Source organism: Drosophila nasuta, chromosome 2R, assembly GCF_023558535.2.
Source record: "Drosophila nasuta strain 15112-1781.00 chromosome 2R, ASM2355853v1, whole genome shotgun sequence".
NCBI lineage: Eukaryota > Metazoa > Arthropoda > Insecta > Diptera > Drosophilidae > Drosophila > Drosophila nasuta.
This window is the reverse complement of record NC_083456.1, coordinates 24,049,112-24,074,590: the sequence shown is the minus strand read 5'-3', so window position 1 is coordinate 24,074,590 and position 25,479 is coordinate 24,049,112. Positions and strand designations below refer to the sequence as shown.

Sequence of the window (25,479 nt, the reverse complement as noted above, 5' to 3'; positions counted from 1 at the left end):
CTTTATAATTAATTATTCATATAATAATAGTAGTAAATATTAATCTTTATGGTTTAAACTATCACGTTTTTCACATTAATCTTTTTTCGTTTTTTTTTCTTCTGTTTTTGTTTTGCATCTTTACTCGTATTTTCATTTAAGTAGCTTACAAAATTAATTATTAGATTTTTCTTAACTTTTCATTTTACTTTTGCATCATTTCGTAGTTGTTTGTTTTTTGTTGTATATAAAGGTATCATAGATTAAGTTTAATATGTATACTTTATAAAAATTGAAAACTTAAAGGAAACACACACACTAACAAGCGAGCATATGTATGTGTGTGTGTGTGTGTGTGTATGTGCGGGTGGCGATTAAGTTAATAATAATTATCCGATGAAAATTAAACAAAACTCAACATACGCACTTTCAATACGATCATTGATAAACGAAAAATCTATTTGTTGACCGCAAATAATTAGACTATTTAAATTATGCAACAGCCAAATTTTTGTTGTGTTTGTTTTTGTATTTAGAAATGTGGTCAATATAAATCGATGATTGAAAAATGTATAATTGGTAAGCTCTCTATATTGCTGTGTGTAGTATACGTGTTTGTGAGTGTATATGTGTATGTGTGTGTGTGTGTTTACAGTTAGGAAGAATTGGGCGACAATTTAAAAGCAGAAAAAATATTTACAAATAACTAATGTTAAAAAAAATATATATTAATTACACAAAATATTTTTGTAATGACATTGTTTGCACTTTTTTTTTTTTTTTTTGGTTGCTTATCGTTTACGATGCGCGAAGCAATTAAACCAAAGGAGAGCTCTAATGGATTTCGGATTTTCTTTTTTGGATATAGTTTTTTTTCAGCTAGTTCGATTCGCCTATTGGCATCGATATAAATGTATTGGTTTTATTTTTGTTTCTTGTATTTGCAGCCCATTATCATCATCATTATGATCAACAGTTTTCCAAACTTCACATCATCATGGATATTTGTCGTATAGGTTTTTCACGAATTTGTAGTCATATGTATATCGTATATAGGTAATTATCAGTAGTAAGCTTACGTTTGATTTCTCACATATCTTTAAAACTAATTCTAATAGCTATGCAAAACACATTTCCTTTTTGTATTTATTTATATTTATATATAAATTTTTGTTTTTGTTTCGTATGCATCTTTTTTTTTTTGCTTTTTATTTTCGAAAGTTTTAAACTTTTTTTTGGATTTGACATTTTTTTTCAAATAGTTTTAATAGTTTTTTTTTCCAGAATTTTTCTTGTATTTCAAATTAATGTAACAAGTGCAATAACTTAAGAATAAAATAAAGGATTTTCGATTTTGGACATGAACTTGTTTGTTAAATGCTGCTGAATCGGTTAGCCAATTGAACTGGGCTCGGAGGAGTTAATTATGTGGGCTGGGCTGGGCTGGCCAAGAGGGGAAGGGGGTTGAAAAAGGGAGGCAGTGTGCAATGCTAAGGAAAAGTACAGACGCCCATTTTGAAAAATTGTCAATGGATGTCATATTCATAGCAATTGTGTGTTTTTCTTTTTGCTTCAATGTTTTTGAGTTTTTGCATTTCGTTTCAAATTGTAAATGCTTAAAAATAAAATTCGCTGACAGTTGGCGCGCCGCATGCCTCGATCTAGGTTATAAGGTTTTAACAATCGCCTGCCTCTCTTAAATAACATAACATTACAATTGCGCCAATGCCACACACGATATATATATATATAAGTGGATATACGTATATGTATATATGTCTCTATATATGTTTATATGTATATATAGATTGAATGTACTTTTGCGCTTGCATTTAATGTACAAAAGATCATTTGGTTTCTGTATATTAATTTCGTTTACCTTGTCGTTTTGGTTGTAATTATAATAGGGTTATTTTTTAATCGTTATCTTTATCTTTATGTTTATCGTTATCGTTATATGTGTATGTATGTTATCGTTATGTATATAGTACAACAGTTCATGGCATTACGTTCAATTATTGACGCTGCTTTATTATAGGAAATTTGCTTCTTGTTTCTTTCTTTTTGTTGTTGTTGTTGTTAATGTTGTTGTATAGAAAATATATAAAATATATTCGGATAAATAGCAAAATAATATTAATATAATATTTGAAAGCAGACAAAATGTAACTGAATCGAATGAATTGGCACTGCGTACAGACCCATAGTCTGCCTATATAGTTTGGGATGTTGTTGTTGCTGCTGTTCTGAGCTGCTTGTGGTTTTTGTGTGTGTGCTAACAACATTGAGCATTTCATAAGAAATTGTTTTGTTTTCAGTTAGATTTTTAAGTGAAAGTGAAATAATAAAGTAAAAGAAGTCGAGGAGAAAAACAACGGAAACAATTAATCATAACTACAAAACCAACGCTAGGGGCAATTGCAATATATAAACAAAATTTCAAAATATTAACTTAATTAGGCTAACGCTAACGGATCTCCCCACATATCGCTTGACTCGAATACTACTAAAGAATAATATGAATAAACAAAAGAGAGAAGAGCTATTGGACATGCTACTCCAAATCGCCCTATGCTAATCGTAAGAGTCATATAAAGTAATCTAAAACCAATCTTCTGGTTGCGTTAACAAAATTACTTCTGTTGCGACGACGACGACGATGTTGCTGTTGTTGCTGCTGCCGCTGATGTCGATGCTGCTCCTGCTGCTGATGTCGATGGTGCTGCTGTAACTGCCGCCGAGTTGGTGGCACGTGCTGCACTCAGCTGCGCTCCAATTTGAGCCGCCGGCTGTGGCTTGCCTTTGTGCTGCTGTTGCTGCTGACGCTTGTGTGGCGCCAGGCCAGAGTTGCTGCCGCCGCGGCGCAACTCATGCTGTGATCCCTGCTGATAATTGCGATTGGCCACCTGTGGCTTGTTGCCCAGGGATCCACTGCGTATGCGTACTGTGCTGCTGCCAAAGGAGCCAGTGCGACGACGATTCTGTTGCTGATAGCCGCCGTATTGATGCTGATAGTGTTGCTGCTGTTGCTGTTGTTGTTGCTGCTGTTGCTGTTGCTGCTGTAGGAGACGGCCCACGTAATCGCTGCGATTGGTGATTGTGGTGTTAAGACGACGACCACCAGAAGTGATGACAGCTGTGCCATCGCTCTCGGACACACTGCGATGTCTGTTGAGAACACGACCTGGATTCAGGCTGCCAACACCCTGGAGCATCTCATTGATCTCGGGCTCGACAACGCGGAAATCTTCAATGTTCTTGAAGCTCTTCAGATATTCGGCCAACTTGGGTTGCACCTCCAATTTCTCACCGTTCTTGTAGTACTTGAGGAAGGCCCAGAACTTCTCGAGGCCATACAATTGACCTAACGAAGGAAAAGAAAATGATTTCATTTAGAATACCCTTTAGACAACTCTCTTAAGGCTTAAGCTTACCTGTTTCGTAGTCGTTAATGGTCTCGTCCTGGAAGTCCTGATACACATTGGGTCGGAACTTTTTCTCCAAGCCATACGAGAAGAAGCGGAAGAGGCACTCGAGGCCATAACGGAACCCGTTGCCCGCATCGTCGAGAGCCAGCGTTCGGAATTCATTGTACATGCTCTTGTTGAAGTTCTCGCGCAGGAAGAAGGACCAGAAGCGATACAACGTATTCATCTCCTGCGATTGTCCATAGCCCAACCGACGACGCTCCTTCAGGCAGCGTGAATGATACTTGTGATACGCCTGTTGCGTAAAGTTGTTCTCCTTGAGCAGCGCATGCGATGGATGCTGGAAAACGGGCAGCGATTGCGGCACCGACGAACCAAACGAGCCATACGACGACGTTGTTGGCGAGGTGCCAGCCGACGAGCCCATCGATGTGGTGCGCGGACGATGCTCCACCGTATCGAGCAGCCAGCCGACGTGCGCCTCCACTGGCGGATTGGCAGTGTGACGCAACTTGCGCTTCCTTGGCGTGCGCGGATCAATCGAATGTGAATTGGGCGCAGCATAGAAGCGAGCACGTCGCGATTTCAATGTGGAATTCAAGGTTGAATTGAGTGTCGTGTCACCCACAAGCGTATCATCAGCATCGTGCTCGGGATCATCCACATAGCTGGGTGGCGGCGGTGGTGGCTGCTGTTGCAGGAGCTGTGCTCCCGTTCGCTTGCCACCGGCTAGCTTCTCAAAGTCCGCCTGGGAGATGACATTGACGGTGCGATAATCGGGCACAATGTTTGTGGTGGTCCACAAGTCCTCCTCGTAGTTGGCCAAACCGTCGTTGATAATGTTCTCCAGATCCTGAGTGATTTTGGTGCGTGAGGTGAAGTCAGCGGTGCGATCGTAGCCCTCATGCTTGGGGGCACGTCCCACCTGGGCGACAATGAGCAGCTTGTTGATGTCACGATCGGCAAATTCGTAATCGGATTCATCGTCGTCGGAGAAGTTTTCGGTGAAGTTATTGATGCGTCCGGTGGCGGGTATGGGGTCCATTAGCTCCTCGTCAAATTGAAAGTCTAGTTCTTCCTTTTCGGCATGGCACTGAGCGGATGACGAAGCAGCAGCTGTTTTGGAGGAGGATTGGGAGTTGGTCGTGTAAGCAGCGTTGTTGCCAGATGATTTTAAGTTCTTATTATTGTTCTTATTGTTGTTGTTGTTGTTGTTTGTGGCATTTGTGACAGAGGCATTTGCGGTGGTTGTGGACGTGTTGTTCGTGATGATTGCTGTTGATGAGGCGTTGGATGCGGATGCTGATGCAGATGCGGACGAGGACGTGGTGGTGTTGGTGGAGGTGGTTTTGTTCGTGGTTGACGAGGACGAGGACTTTGTGGTGGATGTGGACGAGGTGGCGTTTGCGGTGACGGTGTTGTTGTTGGACTTGACATTTTTAACATTGTTGTTGTTGTTACTATTATTATTGTTGTTGTTATTTTTGTTGAGCGTTTGTGAAAGCGTTTGTTGTTGTTGTTGTTGTGTTGACGTGGTGGACGTGTTGTTGTCGATGTTGTTGCTGATTGATTTAGTAGTAGCGTTTTCTTTTAAAGCGTTTGTTTTGGAGCGTCTCTTTACCTCTTTCCACATGCCCTCAGGCTCCGCCACCAAAGCAGCCGCTACCCCATCACCAACACCAGCCTTATTAGTAGTTGCCCCTCCTCCCGATGGTGCAGCGCCCTGAGCTGCCCTGAGTTGTTTCTCTGGCGTCGAGCTGCTCTTTGGCTTCACACTCTCGGCCAAACCGCTCAGATGATCGGCCAGCTCGGCAGCAGCACCCGCCTTCTGTCCCTCCACACGCTGTGTCAGCGCACTAATGGCATTCACCGGATTCATACCCGATATGGTTGGTCGCTGCTGTTTCTCCAGCAGCATCTTGGGCACCAGATTCTGTGAATTCCTTGGCACCGGCGGCGGTGGTATGCTGCTCAGTGGCTTTGTTGCCATGCCAGCGGTGAGTATAGCTGCTGGTGGCGTTGCCTGCTGCTGCTCCACATCATCCTCCTTGGACACTGCTGCTGCCACAGCCTCTGTTGTTTTCGTTTCAGTCTGCTTTTCTGGCTTTTGTTCTTGGTCCGGTTGCTGTTGTTGCTGCTGCTGCTGTTGCAGCAACTGTTGTTCAGCTTTGGCCTTTTGCTGCAGTTGCAGCTGCTCGGCCAAGGTGTGACCATGCTCATCGGTGACATCGCTGATGGGCCAAATGGTGGGCTCCGTTTTGGTGCGCACCTTGTAGCCCTCGAACAGTTCCAGCTTGTCCGAGTCCTTGATGGCGGTCACAATAAGGGCAACGTCTGTGGTGAGTGCCAAGACGCGATGGAACGAGGCGATCAGTGTGACTGGTATATAGCCCTCGGGATCCATTTTGCGTCGCAAAAAGAAGTCGCCATTAAGATTATCGGCGCTGAAATAGTATTCACTGTGGGGCAAAGAAAAATTGGGCGAGCAAAGACGTAAAGTTAATATCGGGAAGATTGAGAACATAGAACAAATGAAATATACAGTGCAGGCTTTAAAGGAGTAAACACTAAAAAGTGAGTAACAATCATTATATAGTAAGATACAATAGGAATCTTAAGGATGCAATCTTCAGTATGCATAACAATCATTATATAGTAACAGATACATTAGGAATCTTCGGTATACATAAATAATTTACATAATAGTATACATAATCAGTATACAATATAATCAATATCAGTTAATAGTATAAGAATACAAACATCACTCATCTTAGAACCACATTTCTTCAATTTTATGCATCGAGCGTGCACTGTATATTTAAACATGACATCCACACTTATTTACAATATAGATTATAACTACTATCACACATGGGGAAGGACTCTTCGGGTACTTACACTTGCTTCTTGATGGCCTCCTTGACGCTGGCAGCGTCCATTTCAATGTACGCAGCGGGCATGTTGCCAAAGTAGTGTGTGCCCATGAGCACATAGGATTGCGATGAATCTGCGCCGGCTGCGTCCGCCGGCAAATAATTGACGTACTCGCCGGAAGCTAACAGATGGCGTGGTATGCGATTAGTTGGACGACCTGGTCCCGGTCTTGTGAATCCACCGCGCCCTTGCCGACCGCCGCGATACGGCGTCCGGAATCGGCGTGGACCGCGCACACCGCCCCCTGACGCTGTTGTCCCGGCACCCGTTGCCCCACCTCCTCCTTCTGCTGCTGCCCCCGTGCGCTGGTCATCGTAGCCTGCGGCGCTGGGGCCGCTGCTACGCCAGGAATCCACGCGCTCGGACGCAGCAGCCGATGTGCGTGTGTTGTACGCATAACGGCCGCCGCCATGTGGCCGCGACGATTCTGTGGCTGCTCCACCGGCTGCGGTGGCATCTCCACCGGCACCTCCTGCACCACGTGCGACACGTGGCTCGTGGTAAGTGCGCGGCGGACGACGCTGGTCGTAGGCATCGTCGGCATAGCGACGATTGGAGCGACCGCCAATGGGCTTGGGGCGGCTAGACTTGGCCAGATCGATTGGCAGTGGACGCCACTTGTGCTTGGGTATCTTCTTGTTAATGGCAGCTGAGCCGGCAATGGGGCCAGGAGCTGGGACAGTTGTGCTGCCAGCAGATTGCTCGCCTTCTCGCTGGCTTTTGGCATCATGACTCGTGCTGGCTGTGGCAACGTTGCTGCCGCCTTGGCTATTGTTGTTGCTGCTGCTGCTATTGCTGCTGCTGTTAGCAGTTGCAACTGTTGTTGCTGCTGATGCGGCTGCAACGTTTGACTCGGCACTAACTTCGTTAGCTGAAGCTGCTACTGTTGCTGCTGCTGCTGTTGTGGCGACTGTTGCTGCAGTTGCTGCACCTTTGGCCGCTGGCTGTCTCTTTGTCGAGCTGCGCTTGGTCTCGTTAACGGTGGCTTTGCCACTGCCCGAAACGCCGCCAATAAGCGTTGGCCACTCACCAACGTTGCTAAAGTCGCTGGCCTGCAGATGGCAGAGAAAGAATAATGTAGAAAATGGATGCAAGAATGGATTTCATCATGCAATGCTTACCTTTTGATTGACCTTCTTTTTGTCCTTTACCACTGAGCTGGCAAGCGCATCCGCATTAGTTGCATCAACTGTGTGTATGTGGAGGGCAATGGAAAGTTTAGGAATTAGTAAGAATCAGGCCAATCACATCATGTTCGACGCAGTTGCGCCGACAGACAGAGATAGCAATACTCAAAGAGCGAGAGAGCGAAAGAAAGAACTGAGAGCATTTTACTCACCGTTTGCTGAAGCGGCGTCGCTTTTTGTTGCTGTTGCTGCTACTGTTGTTGTGGCTGCTGTTGCTGCTGCTGCGGCAGTTGTTGTGGCTTTTATTGCTGTCTGTGTTGCTGTCTGCTGCTGCTGTTGTTGTTGTTGTGTCTTTTTGTTGCTAGGATTGCTGGTATTGCTATGCTGTGCGTTTTGATTATTATTGTTGTTGCTGACAGTCTGTTTAGGTTGCTGTTGTTGCTGCTGCTGTTGCGTCTTTGGCTGCAAGACACGTTTGTCCAATGGCGATGTGCCAGCTTTTGGGCTGCCCACTTGTTTTGTTGATATCTGCATGGGAATAACAAGATAGCAAAATTAATTTATGTTCATTTACAACTACTAAGCAATTTGAAAATTAAGTATGCGTCACATAGTCCCGACTGGAAAATCAATTCAACTTGTTCTTTTGTAGTTCTAGGAGTTTGCTCGCTTCCAACTTCAACATAACCTAGAAAATAATGCGCCACAACAACATCAACCACAACAAGGGACAAAGACTTCTCCAGTCTTTGGTTAAGAGAGGGAGTGTCCCTAACCCACTTTTCGTACTATAAATAATGTGTATACCAGATTGAAGTGAAAAGTGAAATTACCTCAAGTTAAAATTAAACAACACGCTGTTGTTGCCAATTAATTATCAATCGCAAAAGGCAACTCGTAAAATGTTTTTAGTTTCTGTTATTCTTGTAATCTTATCGCACCACACACACACGCACACTCACACAATTTTGTTGTTTGTTTTGCTGTTTCACAGTTTCTTGTGTTTGTTGTTGGCGATCTTTTTCATGCTTTTTGCCTTGTCTCACTCTCACAAATTGTTTAAACAAATGGCTGAGTTTATTTATAGCTTTTACTGGAGCACTTTGTAAAAACGCGTGCGTTCTCTTTAACTGCTCGTTGAATTCTGTGCTCGACCATCGCAGCCAAGCCAACGACAATAACTCGTCGTCGACGTCGTTGTTGTCGTTGCTCTGCCGACGATTGCTTGCTGTGCACGCGTTGACTACGTGAGCAGAAACGAGCACAGCAAAGATGAAAACAACAACGCGGCACAAAGAGGGCCACAGCCAACAGCGACAACAACAACAACAACTGGTTTAACACAAAGCAACAACAAAGAGAGTACATAAAAAATTCATTTCAAAATAAAAACCAAAAACAGCCGATGCGCCGGTTGCGCGCATAAGACACACAACGAACCTGAGCGAGAGAGAGCAAAACACAATGATGAGAGAGGAGCGGCGACGCAATTTGCCGGGCCAAGGCAGCGTGCAGAGACACAGCGCACAGAGCATGAAGCACCCTGTATCCATATACAGGTTTTGTTTTATGTGTATGTGCTGACTACTGCACGTAGTCTTTGCCTTCTTTTTATGTTTTTATCATATGTACATATTTATCCTATCGAATAACTACTGTATTTTCGTGTGCTTGACTGTTTAAATTAAGGTGTTGTTTTGAAGATATAGCATTGCATATTAATGCGAAACGAAAACAAAACGCTAATAAACATAAACATAAACATGCTGTAACTGTAACTGTAATGTGAAAAACAGCAAAACAAACAACATGTGATTTTCGGCACGTAGGCCACAGACGCTGCAGCAGCAGCCGCGGGTGGTTGGAAAAACTCGCCATGCAAGAGACTGAGACTGAGAGTGAGTGTGAGAGAGAGAAGCGAGTTTGGGAGAGAAGCCACTGAGCAAAAGAGAGCAAGTGTTGCATACTCAAAACGAGTTGTGCGCGTTGTATTTTTATTATTTTGTTTTTCTCATTTTAAATGTGTATGAAATTTTAATTTATTTACATGTGTTTTCGCCTTTGCTTCTTTTCGCAGTTTCCTTTTGTCAAGAACAAAAAATTCTCATGCGACAAACATCACGTAATCATTTTCAGAATGAACGTCCAACTTCCAATTGTATTCAATTCCTAGGAAAAAATAGAACCCAAAATTGCACTCTGCAGGACTTCCCTTGACAACGTGCTATACGATGATGAATCATAACAGCAAATTAAGGGTATCAGGGTCAGTAATTTTCCACTCGAAACGAAAGTCTACGGGAATGCAAACAATTTTCCCTTTGTAGTGTAGACACGTGAGTTGGGCGTGATGTTGATTCATGTAACTATAGTATTTATGTAAGTACGTTAACTAAAAGTAAATTTATTTATTGCCCTCTTATCTGTTTCATGACAATCGCCGCCTATAGCTGACGTATTTGCCATAAAATGTTTAAAAATAAAATACAATTTTAGTCAGATTAGAGGAATCATTAAGCTACATAGTCATTGTGATAATACAAGGTCATCAATTGAATAAAGTACAGTGAGAACTGTTGAACGAAGAAAATGCAAGTATCTGAATCTATAGTATAGATTGAACTATCCTAGGAATATCTTAGATATGCTTCTTTGTAAATTTAGGCACAAATTAAAGACAAATTTTCGATATATGACGAAACGTATTGAATGATATATTTTACAAAATTAAAAATAAAATTGATCTAGTTTTTGAAAACATTCCTCAAGGGCATAAAACAGGTGAATCATTCACTTAAACTATATTTATAATATAAAGAACTCTTTATGACAATAAAGGTTCTTTGTTTATCTAGACTAAATATTACTCATGATAACGCCGCCCTATAGTATAGGCTGATTTAATCCAGCGGGGTCTTTAGTATCTTGTCAAAACAACAAAGTTATTTTAAGAGTTTCAGGCAGTAGTCCATTAGCAAAGGCTTTCACATCATTTGCATAGCAAAAACACTCGCTAACCCATTAATCATATAAGAGAATGTATGCATTTAACATAGTATAACAAGTCGATTTACATTTCTATAAACTCATCGCAAGTCACGAATCAAATCGAAAGAACCTTGAGAATATTTTTTTGCAAACCAAAACTTGAACTTGCCTCTCGATTTATTCACTTGGATTGCAAATAGTAATACGCAATAAAGTTGCGTTTGCTGTTGTTGTAACACTTTGGAGTCACAGAATAGATATATCTATTGGAATTGGAATTTTTCAGTTCTCAGATCTATACATTTATTTGTTTAGTTCCACAACGAACGATCGCTGAAAGACAACTGAGGCGAATCCCAAGCAAAATAGCATTTTTAAATGTCCCCCCCAACAGTTAGCAACGTTTCGCAGTCAACGTCGACGGCTTTTTTCGCTTGACATTAGAATCAAGAACATCGGGTGCGAACCCGAGGCAGGTCTTGTCTTGCAAATGAAATCGTATAAAAAGTAAATAAAAAGCCGCAAAAAACGTGCAAAAAGACCCACATTCTCTTTTCGTACCTTTTTAGTCTATTTGCCGTACTCCCCTGCTACGGCTTCTCTCTCGCTCTCTGTTCAGTCCGTAATCACACCAGTTGAGTCTTTCTACGTTTCAGAAAATTGAAATAGATTGCAATGCGGGCAAAAGATGACGATGCCGGCCGCAAAAGTCGTTATGTAAAATAAAAAAATACTCGTAACTAAGCAGAATTTGAGCAACAAGAACAACAACAACAACTGCGAGTTCAAGACAACGTGCTCATAATCAAATCAACGACTCGAGACTTTACATACCTCCTCCCGACTTACTGGCTGCGAGGGGGGCTTGGCCCCTGACCAGCTAAGCAGGTTTTTCAACTGAATTGCAAACATGCTCGCACAGCCCGGGCAACGGCTTCAAAGAGTACAAAACATGCCTTATCAATTAAATGGCAAATAAGAATGCCGACAACAAAAAAACAAGACTGAAAGATGCCTCTTACTTAACTTTAAATAGAAAAATACAGTGCTTGTTTAGTATTTGATCATATCTTCAGTATTTTTATATAGTATATTTTCAAGATAAATACTTTTATCTTTAAAAAGTTGCATACTCCTTTTTGAAACTCCGAGTACAGGGTACAAAGAGGTCAATACTTGAGCGTAAATAAATTTATGAGTATTTTTCATTTTACTTTTAGCTATTTTTAGTATTTTTATTGGATTAAACGCAATTACAATGACAACAACAATGACCAAATGGAGCCAACTGAAGGCGACGACTCCAAAGTGCTTCAGAGTGGGGGTAATGAGGGTGTGTGTGTGTATGTTTGTGTGTGTGTGGGAGGGTAAGTATAAGTAAGTTGTTTATATTTTGTTGCGGGGGTCTTTATAAACACACCCAACTGCGTACCTTGCCTATCTCAAGGTAAGAACCAAAGCAAACCATTTTGTTATCGCTGCGCTCTAGGGAAATGAATGATTCTCAGTTAACACAATTGTAAATATGCTTCAGTTTTTAACAGAAAGGTGTTAATGATTTGTGCAATTAACAGTGTAATTAATTCAAATTCGAACGATAATTACAACTGATGACTTGACAACATAACACCAAAAGTGCAAACATTTTGATGTGCATTCATATAATAGGAATTTTCAATGAATATTTTATATTCTTTGTTGCCTTTTTATCTACATACAGTCACAAAACTACGCAGCGATATTTATGAGAATTTGAAATGTTTGCAAAGTAATACAATCTTATCTATAATAGTAAACTATTTCATGCATCACAGCTGTCTAGATCGGATGACAATCTGGTTTATATACTTATTGAACAGACAACCGATCAAATGATAAGTTAAAGTACATTAATATAGTATTTATTTCAAGTAACCATTTAATATTGGCTATATTTAATTGGTGTAGTTAGTAAAGCATGTCAACTACTACAACTATTACAAAATTACTGAATTTACGTAAGTTCATTATTCAATTTAATTTCATTCACATTAAATCAATATTTACTATGTACTTGTACAATAAATTCATATAACAATCGTTATCAGAACAGGGATTAATGACCTGAGATAATGCAGCTTTGCTAGGAATACTACGACGTTATATAATGCAACAAAAGATATACGCAATACGTTATATCAGATTTTTTTACGCATTTCGTCTAACATATAGTATAAAGGATTTCTCAATTCTCATCACAATCTGCAGTCTTAAGATCCAGGAAAAGACAAAACAAGGAAAATTTTATGAATGACAATGACGTGAATGCATAAGAAATAATGGTCGAGAAGAAAGAAAATTCCACAAACGAAATGCATAAGAAAGATCATAACAAAGAAGAGAAAATCCAGTGTATTCGACGGTGATAAAAGATTTTATATAATAATAATAAAATTATTAATACGATCTATTATCTCTTACACATAAATAATGTGCCATTAACTTCAATATTAAAATTAATTTTAATTTATTCGAAATGATGTCATTATTTTAAATGATCAATTATCAATATTCTACTATATTTTTTTAGAAGCTTTGCCATTTAATTAGTTGATTTTACATTTTTTAAATCACCACTTAGAAATCTAACGAATTTCCAATTTCAACATTCAACAAAACTATTCATTAAAAAAGATTATCGATTAAATAATTCCTAAAAGTATTAAGTTTAAAACATGTTTCTCCTTTCGACTAGCTTCTCAATACTAAAATTAAATAATGTAATCTGTCCAAGCAAAGTAAATGTATTTGTGATTTTGTTGGTGTTCAATATTCGACAAATAAGTCTAATACGTTTTTAATTTATACCCAATTTGATCTAGATGGATTATTATCGAGTCGAGATTATTCATAAAATGCAACAGCAACTCATTAGACAACTCAAATACCATTCTAAACGAATTAGAAATGAAAATAGTTTACCGTCGATCGACATGAACCTCCGACTGAAATTATTCGCCGTGGCTCTAATTTTAGTGATCTTAACATCATTGGTGAGATCATTCGATTGTAAAAAGTACCAATTGTGTTAAAAATATACTTTTGTAGAATGCGTCCACCTTAAAATTTACAAACGTAATCTGTGATTGTCTAAATAAATCATTGGTTAAGGTTCAGGAGTGTCGCTTACGAGTTCTTAAACGAAATATGATCACTTTTGATTTAAATGCAACTATTTTGCATCCCATAGATGTATTTTATGTTAACACACAAGTCTTGAAAAAAGCAAATGGATACAAGCCATTTCTTATAAACATAACCTTTAATCTGTGTGAATATATGAGAAAGCGCAATATTCCCTACATTAATTTACTATATAGCTTTTCAAAAGATGTTACAAATCTTTTCCAAAACTGTCCCTACAACGTGAGTTACTTTAATTGAATCATTGTCAGCAATATTATTAATTTAAACCTTTTCTTAGGGTACTTTTTTCGTAAATAAACTTCATGTTACACCATCGATGATAAAGCTCCCATTGCCGACTGGAGAGTATCTATTAGAAACTAACTGGATGCCGTTTATGAGAACACAATTTATAACTAAATTCTACTTTGCATTTGTAGAGGATTGAACTGAACATTTAAATTCTTCGAAAATAAAGTATTTACCAAAACAAATAAATTTGTTATTGTCATTTAGATAGTAGGCAATTTCGATTACATAATTGTCTTATTTATAGTTCGTCTAATGTTTTTAATGTGTGCCCTATTTAATATAGATTAATTATAATCGAATAATTGTAGTTTATAAAATGTATTTGCCACTCATCAGAAATCTAAAACACTATTCTAAACGAATATGAAATCAAAATAGTTTACTGTCGACCATCATGAACATCCGAGTTAAATTATTCACCGTGGCTCTTTCTTTAGTGCTTTTAACATATTTGGTGAGATCCTTCGATTGTAAGAATTCACGATTGTTTTAAAAATACATTTTTGTAGAATGCGTCTACCTTGAAATTCACAAATGTAATCTGTGAGACTCTAAATAAATCATTGATAATAGTCCACGAATGTCGTTTACGAATTCTTAAACGAAATATTGTTTCTTTGAATTTTAATGGAACTATTTTGCATCCAATAGATGTACTTTACATTAACACACAAGTCTTTAAAAAAGCAAATGGATACAAACCATTTCTTATAAACATAACCTTAGATGTGTGTGAATATTTGCGAAAGCGCAACAATCCCTATATAAATTTAATATACAGCTTAACAAAGGACGCTACAAACGTATATCATAACTGTCCTCACAATGTAAGTAATGAAAATGAATAACTAATTAACCAACTAACAATTAAACAAACTAAACCTTTTCATAGGGTACTTTTTTCATAAAGAACCTTCATGTAGCACCGTCAATGATAAAGCTTCCATTGCCCAGTGGAGAATATCTATTAGAAACTAACTGGATGCCGTTTATGAGAACAACACTTATAACAAAATTATACTTTGCCTTCGTGGAGGATTAAAGCTGAAAATTTAAATTTTTCGAAAATAAAGAAAAATACAATTTGTTGTTATCATTTCGTTAGTGTACAATGTTGGACAAATAGATTACTTATTAATGTTCCGTCTAATATGTTTATAATTTATGCGGCATAGGCTCTAGATGGATTTTTATCAATCCACCCAATTAAAATACTATATTTTGAATGATTTATTAAATGAAGATAGTTTACCGACGACCGTCATGAACCTACGACTAAAATTATTTGCTGCGGCTCTACCATTATTACTTTCATCAGGATTTGTGAGATCATTCATATGTAAGAAAAAGCTATCATTGTTTAAATATAATTATATTTTTGCAGAATGCATCCACCCTGAAATTCACGAACGTAATCTGTGAGTCTCTCAATAAATCATTGGTTCAATTTGAGGAGTGCCGTTTACGAGTTTTCAGACGAAATATGATCACATTCAATTTAAATGCAACTATTTTGCATCCAGTAAATATTGTCTACATTAATACACAAGTCTTGAAGAAAGCAAATGGATACAAGCCATTTCTAATGAACATAACCTTTGATTGGTGTGAATATCAGCGAAAGCGAAATATTCCCTACATAAATTTATTATATACATTAACAAAAGATTATACAAACCTTTTTCAAAAGTGTCCCTTCTACGTAAGTTGATGTAATTCAATAATTGTCAACAATTGATCTAATAAAACGTCTTCATCATAGGGTACGATTTTCATGAAGAACCTTCATGTAGCACCATCGATGATTAAACTTCCATTGCCTAGTGGAGAATATCTATTAGAAACTAACTGGATGCCGTTTATGAGAACACAATTTATAACTAAATTCTACTTTGCATTTGAGGAGGATTAAAGCAGAAAACTTTAAAACCTCGAAAATGAAATATTAATAAAACAAATATAATATTTTTTGTCATTTAGTTAGAGAAGATTGTTTCATAAATAGTTTTCTTATTAATGAACCGTATAATATGTTTATAATTTATGCCCCATAGACTCTAAATGGATTATTATGGAACCATTGTTATTTATAAAATGTAATAGCAACTCATCAGACAAATAAATCACTATATTCTGAATGAATTATTAAATGAAAATAGTTTATCGATGACCGTCATGAACCTCCGACTGAAATTATTCACCGTGGCTCTAGTTTCAGTGATCTTAACATGTTTGGTGAGATCCTTCGATTGTAAAAAAATTACCAATTGTTTTAAAAATATATTTTTGTAGAATGCGTCCACCTTAAAATTTACAAACGTAATCTGTGATTGTCTAAATAAATCATTGGTTAAGGTTCAGGAGTGTCGGTTACGAGTTCTTAAACGAAATATGATCACATTTGATTTAAATGTAACTATTTTGGATCCAATAGATGTATTTTATATTAACACAAAAGTATTGAAAAAAGCAAATGGATACAAGCCATGGCTAATAAACATAACCTTCGATTGGTGTGAATATCAGCGAAAGCGAAATATTCCCTACATAAATTTATTATATACATTAACAAAAGATGTTACAAACCTGTTTCAAAAGTGTCCTTACAATGCAAGTTAATTTAATTGAATTATTTTTAGCAATTTAACCTATTTACACTTTTTCTTAGGGTACGTTTTTTATGAAGAATCTTCATGTAACACCATCGATGGTTAAACTTCCATTGCCTAGTGGAGAATATCTATTAGAAACGAACTGGATGCCGTTTATGAGAACACAATTTATAACTAAATTCTACTTTGCATTTGTAGAGGATTAAGGATTAACGTTCATACATTTGAACACAATTCAATTGGGAATTTTCTAAAAATAAAGTGGAAATTCTATATATGGATTTCTGGTTGGCGTCAAGTTATAATCTAATGACTGCCCACTGAAGTGACTAATAAAAGTTAGCTTAATTCGTAAACAGTTAAGTTGATTGCATATTTACTTTCGTTTTCATGTTTGTGTTGTTGTATCTGGTTATTCTTGTCGCAAGTGTTATTATTATTACGCGTTGTGTTGTCGTAATCGCTCCCAGATTTATGGCCGTTCTTTATTACCATATACACTCACACACATACATCGCAACACAAAATACAACTCAGTCAAAGCAAGGTACTGCCACGGTATGAAATTCGTAATGAGTATGAAAACAACACGAGAACCGGCAGAGAAGCAACGAGAGAGTGAGAGCGAAAGAGATGGGGAGAGTAACACGTTGTTGATATCAACAAGTACTTGTACAGCACATACATACAATGCATGTGTGTTTGTATATGTATGTGAATATGTTTATACGTATGCAATATCGGGTTTAAGATTCCACGTTTATATTTCGCGGCAGTCGAACATTCTAATTTCCATTTATTATTCACGGCACAACACGGCGAATTCAGAATTCACCACAGCACAGCAAGTGTGGTGAGTTTACCACAATCAAAAGACACGTGCTGCTAACGGACTTTCGTAGGTTCTAAATGCTCTTCGTTATCTCATTTCATTTATCAAGTATAGAAATATTAAGTTGTTTTATTTTGCAGGTTCCGAAATTATTAAATGACTAGGTACACAAAACATAAATAGTAGTAAATTTCTTTGTCGCGCACGATGCGAACGTCTGAAAAGCCACACGTCAACTGGATTTGAATTCGCTGCGATGAGGGACTGCGCTACAATTCGCTGCGTTGCGGTGCAGCGACGTCGACTGTGGTAGTTAAAAACAGAGACAAGAACAGACAAGTCGAAACTTGTGTGACAACAGACCACAGACAGGCAAAAACAATAACAAACGGAAGCTAAAAGCGAGAGTTGATTTTATTATCATTGTTGTTGTTGTTGTTATTGCAGCTATTCACCTCGGCAACAGCGCAAATTGAATTTCGAAAGAAGCTTCTTGCTGCCTAATTAGTCTAATTTGCATAATGTAGGCCATGCGAGGGAAGCTTAAACAATTTGTCAACAATTCCCAATTTGGATATTTGGAGAAACTGTACATTAAATTGAAAAAGAGATAAGGATAATTCCCTTCAAAATGGAAAAATTTTTTATCTTCAAATGTGCCACACCTCTCAAGATGCTTTTTTGCTTCTACTTTTCAGTCTGCACTTTCATTACTTATTCTTTTACACACACAAATTGCTGTTTGCTTTTTCCTCTCGTTTTCGTTTTTGATAAACAACAACAACCACAACGTGGAACTAACGGCAAATGCTTACGTTGACGTCGCTGTCGACAGAGGCAGCGGTAGCGGCAGTCACAGTGAGCGCTGCCGCTGTCTCTGCTGACCTTGACATTTATTTTTAACTGTACAATTTTACTTTTTCCTCTCATCGCTGCTGTGTGTGCGATGATAAATGTGGAAGAGAACATCAGAAAATAACATCAACAACGCGAAAATCCAATTAATTTCGAGACGAATACAGATCGAAAACATAGACGCGAATTTAATCGCGTAATGAGAGCAAAAGGCGTAATAAACAATCGCCGAATGTGAACGCAAAGAGCAAAAGACAACAACCGATTGATGATGTTCTTGTTGTTGTTGTTTTCCTTGTGGTGGTTGTTCTTCTTCTTGTTGTTGTTGTGGGCGTGTTTTAGGTGAACTTTTTTCGCCGGTGACGATGGCTTCATTTATTCTCTCTCTCTCTCTCTCTCTTGTATTGCATAATACCAACCCAAAAAATAAATAGAATAACAAAACGAGCTACAGCAAAATAAATGCCATCAAATAATTCGTTTGTTTGTTAATTCTTTTTGTGCCTGCCTTTCGCTTTGTTTTGACTAATTGTTTCTATTCAAATATTATGCAATGCAAATGCAACAGAAGCAATAAATTGTATTCATTATGAGAATGCAGTCAAAAAAAAAAGAAAAATCACACAGATAACAAACAAAAGAAATCACAGTAGGCATTTGTTATGATTACAAAAAAACAATATAACGTGTTTTCCACTCCCCACATTGTTGTTGTCGTCGTCTGCCTTGTGCACTTGTGTTTATCAGCTGTTATGCTTTGTGGCATTTCTTGCGTATACGCCATTCTACGCACATTTGTTTACCAACAACAGACAGCAGATCAACAAACAAACAAAACAAAAACAACATCGTCGCCTAGTCCACAACATTTCGTCATACGAAAATCTTTGTTGGCCTATCCAAAGTGCGCATAAGAAACGTGTTTCAGCCTGACTGCGATAACTTATCGATAACGATTGCTTTCCCTATTCACACAGAAAACAAACGTGTTTCATTCAGCGTTGCCTATTCAGCTATTTTTACGTTAAATCTGGCTATTTTTTTATGAGTTACTCTAATATTCGAAATCAATAAAATTACTTAGTAATATACTAAATTGTCGCTGTATAATTATGTATTGACAACCTATCATAATCATGACACGACTATAAATCATGCATTGCTAACTTTAATTCGTTTGTTGTATATTGTAATTTGAGAAACTGGCAAAACGGGGAAAACTTTATATTTGTGACATTTGTATGGAGGATTTTCACTAATTAATTGTTGGACTATACCCGCCCTTCCCTTATAAATGAAATAGATATATACGATCACTCACCTTCCAAGCGTTAACCTTTGGCGGCGGCGCTGCTACAAAGCGCTTTGGCTGCGGAGCTGCTGCTCCGCCGGCTGCTGCTGCAGTCGAGGCTCCAGCTGGGGCAGCTGATTGAGGATCAGTGTCGGACTTGGCTTCGTTGCCGCTGCTTGTGGCTGCCTCGAGACTGGCGCTGGGTGAGGTATCATCAGACTTGCGTTCCTTGTGGTTCTTGTTGTTGCCACCGGATGGGGCAGGATTTTTGCGTGGACTGTTGCCGCGGCCGGGACGCGAACGAACGCTTTGTTTTCGTCCCTCGCCATCACCGCCACGACGTTGCTTTTGTCCCTGTCCTGGACCCGAGCCACTGGCTCCATTTCCGGCACCTGATTGCTGATGTTGTTGTTGCTGCTGCTGCTTGTCGCGATACGATTCACGACCAGTGATCGTTTTATCCTTGCGGGCCTTTTTGCGATCGCGTCGATGATGCGAGAGCACCGGCAAAAAGTCATTGTTATCGTCCATTTCCGATGAATTCTCCGCGGTGTTATCGCCACCAGCAGCCGCACGTTTCTCGCCCACATTGGGGGCATCTTCAGCGGCGGCAGTGGCAGCTTCAGCTGCAGCAGTTTCCTCGCTCCATGATTTCAATGTCTTCAAATTCGGTTGATTCTCCTTATTGTCAACGGCCGCTTGCTTCTTGCTGTCCAAATTCTGCACAACATTGGCATACGATGCAGTGGCAGCGGCAGCTGCAGCAGCAGCAGCGGCGGCGGTGGCAGCGGCAGCAGTTGGGGCAGCAACAGCAGATGAAGCAGCTGAGGCATCCTCCTTGCTGCTTGACATCTTCGCTAGCCTTGTTTCGTTTGCTAGTTGGGTTGTTGTTGTTCTTGCTCGAGCAGGCAACTCAAGTTGCCGCTACTCCAGATTGTCGCGCCTCCTCTGCGTTGCACGTTGCGGGTTTGTTGGATGGGGAAACTCTTTGGTGCTTCCTTGCCACACAAAATAATACAAGAACGAGCGTATGCAACGAGTAACTGCAAAGAGACAGAAAGACCAATGTTGTAAGTCACAAGATGCAAGTTGTTGTTATTGTTTTTACATACACACACACACACATACACACGCTTTTAATGCCAGACAACTTTTTGCACCTCGACCTTTTAAAGAAGAGCAATAACAAAAAACTGCATTCGGCTTACATTTTATGCACTAGCAATGTGCCATAGTATTCGCCTTCGTCCCCCTTGCTGTCCCTTGCCACAAAATGTCGCGTATATAACAATATTTGTATAATATTTCGATATCCCCCGATTTGCACGCTCTTTTTCGTTTAATAATATTTGTTGATTTGTTGTTGTCACTATGCACACAGCAAACGGTGCATTATAAACGCCTCTAATGAAGCACAATAAATTGATAGTGAGTGTGGCGAGTATAGCAACTAAAAAACTGAAGTATAATATTATGCAGCCACCACAAGTGAGGTTAAGGCGCGGCGGCGAAGCAAGCAGCAGCAGAGCAGCACCAGTTGTTGTAGCTACAAATGCCCCCCACACTAGTACGAAGCAGCAGACCAAAAAGCAACAAGCGCTTAGTGGCGGCGCTGCCAACTCGTCTCAAAAAATGGCCACACTACAACTGCTCAAATTTGAATGCGACGCAATACCCCCAACAAAAAAAATTATCAACTTGATGAGATAGCCTGCAATATGAATGAATGCTGGCTACATTTGTTAAACAGGTAGAAGCAATTATTTAACAGGTTAAGGGAAACAACAACAAATGCGGCGTAGCGTGGTTATGCAACATAACAACGCTTGCATCGTGTGCATCCCTGGCGCAGCGAACAGCTGTTTTGTGCAGCCAGCAGAAGCAGCAGCCTCAGCAGACAGCGCTGCCTGCTGCACTCACTATTCTCAAGCTCAAATTTCAACAAATGACTTTTACGCACACGCATACACTCGCACATACACACACACGCATGCACATTTAATGGTATATAAACAAAAAATTACGCACCACGAATCTAAATCACAATTATATGTATATATACGAAAAACAACACACGAGAGCAAGAACAAAAAAATTGATACACAATTCACCGAGTTTTTTTTTTTGATTTGCTCTTTGCTTTGCTAACGTTTCACGTATGCGTTGGTTAGTCGCGTTGCTGTTGGTGTTGTTGCTGCTGTTGTGTTGTTGTTGTTTTTATTTCTCGTATGCTTTGCTTTGCGGTTTTCGTACTCTTCGCACTCACACTCACTCGCTATCGCTTGCTCGCTCACTCACGCGCTGGTGGGCTGGTAGGTAAGAACGAACGTTTTTTTTTTGTTGGTTACGAATAAGCTCGAATGCAATTAATTCGCACAGATTGTCACAAATTGCAATAGTAATCAGTTACTAGTTAACACGTTAAGCACTTGTTTATGTTTTAACAGCACTTTGCAGCATTATTTCATAATAAAATCTCGGATACCGAGCAAGACATGTGGTTTTTTACCCGTCGCGGTCGAAAAGAGCGTGACCGCAAGTTCTAATTTAAAATATACCGTTTGTCAAGGCAAAACATGCAAAATATACCGCTTCCGCAATGGGTGAGATGGATAGGAGGGTAACACTGATACTTGTGATGATGGCATGCTTCTCAGTGACGTTTTGAAGGCGCTACTTTTTGAATTACTAATGATTTTTCTAGTTTTTTCTATTTTCCCAGCACTACAAGCAATTTATTTTAAACGAAAAAAATTTCTGACTGCGTTTTAAAACTGTTAAATGTTTATATTCGTAGGTATTCAGAGACACATATTCATGTTTTTTAACCATACATATGCTTTAATTGTTGGATAAATTTTACTAGTGACATGCGTGTGAATATTGAGATATACAAAATACTGATCTGGTCACACTTAAAGTGGAATATTAAAGACCATTCACATCGCAACGTTTACAGTAACCCAACTGTGGCAACGCTGCGCAGCCCATCACCATGAACTTGTTTGTTTTATTTCCAAAAAATGTTTCGCTTATCTCTCGCTGCACCGCAACGCTTAATATTAAATGAAGAGACACGCACACAAAGAACCAAAGCACAGCCAATGCAACAGCGGCAACCAATCGGCAAACGCTGACGTGCCACACACCAAGCAAATTGCATTGCATCAACTTTTGTTTACATTGCGCACGTCGCAATCAGCTGTCTTTTTCAGCGTTTTTTGATTAGTGTGCGCGTGTGTAAGAATTTCCTGGGTGTGCGTGTATGAGTGTAAGTGAGTGCTGGGCACCAATTTATCACTCGCGAGAAAAAAAGTGAATATTTCGCATTTATATTGCCATAGACGCAGTTTGCACAACGTCGACGTGGCCCAAAGTAAAGCAAATAAGAAATCTTCATCTCCAACATCATGTGCGGCATCTTTGCTTATCTCAATTATTTGACGCCCAAATCGCGTCAGCAGATTTTAGAACTGCTCGTCCAGGGTCTGAAGCGTCTCGAGTACCGTGGCTACGACTCCACGGGCCTGGCCATCGATGCACCCAACGAGGACAGCGATATTCTGCTAGTGAAACGGACCGGAAAAGTGAAAATCCTCGAGGATGCGATAGCCGAGGTGTGTCAAGGTGAGGATTACTCGCAGCCCGTGGACGTACACATTGGCATTGCACACACCCGATGGGCCACACACGGTGTGCCCAGCGAGGTCAACTCGCATCCCCAACGCTCCGATGTGGAGAACTCCTTTGTGGTTGTCCACAATGGCATCATTACCAACTACAAGGATGTGAAGACGCTGCTGGAGAAACGTGGCTACATCTTTGAGTCCGATACGGACACTGAAGTCATTGCCAAGCTGGTGCATCATCTGTGGCAATCACATCCCGGCTATAGCTTCGGTGAGCTTGTCGAGCAAGCAATCCAGCAGCTGGAAGGCGCTTTTGCTATCGCTTTGAAGTCCAAACATTTCCCTGGGGAATGCGTTGCCTCGCGTCGTGGTTCTCCGCTACTGGTGGGCATCAAGGCCAAGACTAAGCTGGCCACCGATCATGTGCCCATACTCTACACCAAGGCGCATCGTCCTCATGGTCAGCAGCAGTTCCATGTGCTGCCGGGTGGAAGTGGCGAAGTTAGTGCCGAGTTTCAGCCGTTGGAGCATAAGGAAGTCGAGTATTTCTTCGCATCGGATGCCTCGGCGGTGATTGAGCACACGAATCGTGTCATCTACCTGGAGGATGACGATGTGGCGGCCGTGAAACGCGATGGCACACTCAGCATACATCGCCTGAACAAATCCTCAGATGATCCGCATGCCAGGGAGATCATTACACTGAAGATGGAGATACAGCAGATCATGAAGGGCAACTACGATTACTTCATGCTTAAGGAGATCTTCGAGCAGCCCGAATCCGTGGTCAATACGATGCGAGGACGCGTCCGCTTCGATACCCAATCGGTAGTCTTGGGTGGCATCAAAGAATATATCCCGGAGATCAAACGATGCAGGCGACTCATGCTCATCGCTTGTGGCACTTCGTATCACAGCGCTGTGGCCACGCGACAGCTGCTCGAGGAGCTCACCGAACTGCCCGTGATGGTGGAGTTGGCTTCGGATTTCCTCGATCGCAATACGCCTATTTATCGCGATGATGTTTGCTTCTTCATCTCGCAATCCGGCGAGACAGCGGACACTTTGATGGCTTTGCGTTATTGCAAGCAACGTGGAGCGTTGATTGTGGGCATCACCAACACCGTGGGCAGCAGCATCTGTCGTGAATCCCACTGCGGTGTGCACATCAATGCCGGACCAGAGATTGGCGTCGCCTCCACGAAAGCGTACACTTCACAATTCATTTCGCTTGTGATGTTCGCTCTGGTCATGTCCGAGGATCGTTTGTCGCTGCAGCAGCGACGTCAGGAGATCATCGCTGGCTTGGCGCAGCTCGATCAGCACATTCGCACTGTGCTCCAACTGAATAGCCAAGTGCAGGAGCTGGCCAAGGAGCTGTATAAGCACAAATCGCTGTTGATCATGGGACGTGGCTTCAATTTTGCCACCTGCTTGGAGGGCGCATTGAAGGTGAAGGAGCTGACCTATATGCACAGTGAGGGCATCTTGGCTGGCGAGTTGAAACATGGTCCCCTGGCGCTGGTGGATGATGAGATGCCGGTGCTGATGATTGTGCTGCGTGATCCGGTTTACATCAAGTGCATGAATGCCTTGCAACAGGTGACATCGAGGAAGGGACGTCCAATACTCATCTGCGAGGAGGGTGACGAGGAGACGATGGCATTCTCCACACGTTCGCTGCAAATACCACGCACTGTCGACTGTCTGCAGGGCATATTGACGGTCATTCCCTTGCAACTGTTGTCCTATCACATCGCTGTCTTGCGTGGCTGCGATGTCGATTGTCCGCGTAATTTGGCCAAATCCGTGACCGTTGAGTAGTTGAAGCAACTGCCAAGAAGCACAGCATCAAGAATTCCATTTTACTGACCGTCTTTCGATTGTATTTTTTAATGAAATACTATATATTTTCGTGTAGTTGTAAGTTGCTAACATTTTTGGATTTCAATTGTTTTCCCTCACATACTCTTTGTCATTTTGTTTTGTTGTCGACACCCAATTTCGTGTGTTTAAAAAGTTATTAAAATTTGTGTATTTGCGTAGTTCTAATAAACATTATTATTCCCAAAAGATAGAAAACGAATTTATTTTGAACAGAATTTCTAATTTGAAATTGCCGCGCTTGATTTATTCAGATTTGCACGGCGATGCCACACACGATGCTAAAGTTCGTTGCAAGCAGTTTTTCGACATCACTTGCAAATAAAATTTACTTTGTTGTATCTCCCCAGATATACTTTTTTAAGCAATGAAATGCAATTACATGTAATCTAGTAAATTTAATACAATAATTTACAAAAATTAAAAAACAGCAATTTGTA

General features: G+C 40.2%; 2 protein-coding genes and 1 long non-coding RNA gene across 6 annotated transcripts; 2 read left to right on the top strand and 1 right to left on the bottom strand.

The window, feature by feature from the left end:
- Nucleotides 1-104: 104 nt before the first annotated feature.
- On the bottom strand, nt 105-22,054 carry LOC132786146 (la-related protein 1). 4 transcript variants are annotated; one of them, XM_060792585.1, is made up of 7 exons: nt 21,555-22,052; nt 19,557-20,569; nt 7,684-7,999; nt 7,466-7,533; nt 6,309-7,396; nt 3,414-5,866; nt 105-3,343 (listed from the first exon to the last, which is right to left on the bottom strand). In XM_060792585.1, the coding sequence occupies exons 2-7, from the start codon at nt 20,376-20,378 to the stop codon at nt 2,613-2,615; spliced, it is 5,478 nt and encodes a 1,825-aa protein (XP_060648568.1). In that variant the 5' UTR covers nt 20,379-20,569; nt 21,555-22,052; the 3' UTR covers nt 105-2,612. The 4 variants fall into 4 exon arrangements, with proteins under 4 accessions (XP_060648568.1, XP_060648569.1, XP_060648570.1 ...); XM_060792586.1 differs by lacking the exon at nt 21,555-22,052 and adding an exon at nt 20,735-20,929; XM_060792588.1 differs by lacking the exon at nt 105-3,343 and having other exon boundaries at nt 4,340-4,523; nt 5,029-5,866; nt 21,555-22,054.
- LOC132786150 (uncharacterized) lies at nt 15,215-16,046 on the top strand. Its single transcript, XR_009632413.1, has 3 exons — nt 15,215-15,259; nt 15,321-15,638; nt 15,699-16,046. It is a non-coding gene; the product is annotated as an uncharacterized LOC132786150 (long non-coding RNA).
- Nucleotides 22,055-22,503: 449 nt separating the features above from the next.
- Nucleotides 22,504-25,209, top strand: LOC132785580 (glutamine--fructose-6-phosphate aminotransferase [isomerizing] 2). Its single transcript, XM_060791732.1, has one exon. It carries the CDS (start codon nt 22,937-22,939, stop codon nt 24,977-24,979), a length of 2,043 nt encoding a protein of 680 aa, XP_060647715.1. The 5' UTR covers nt 22,504-22,936; the 3' UTR covers nt 24,980-25,209.
- Nucleotides 25,210-25,479: the final 270 nt, after the last annotated feature.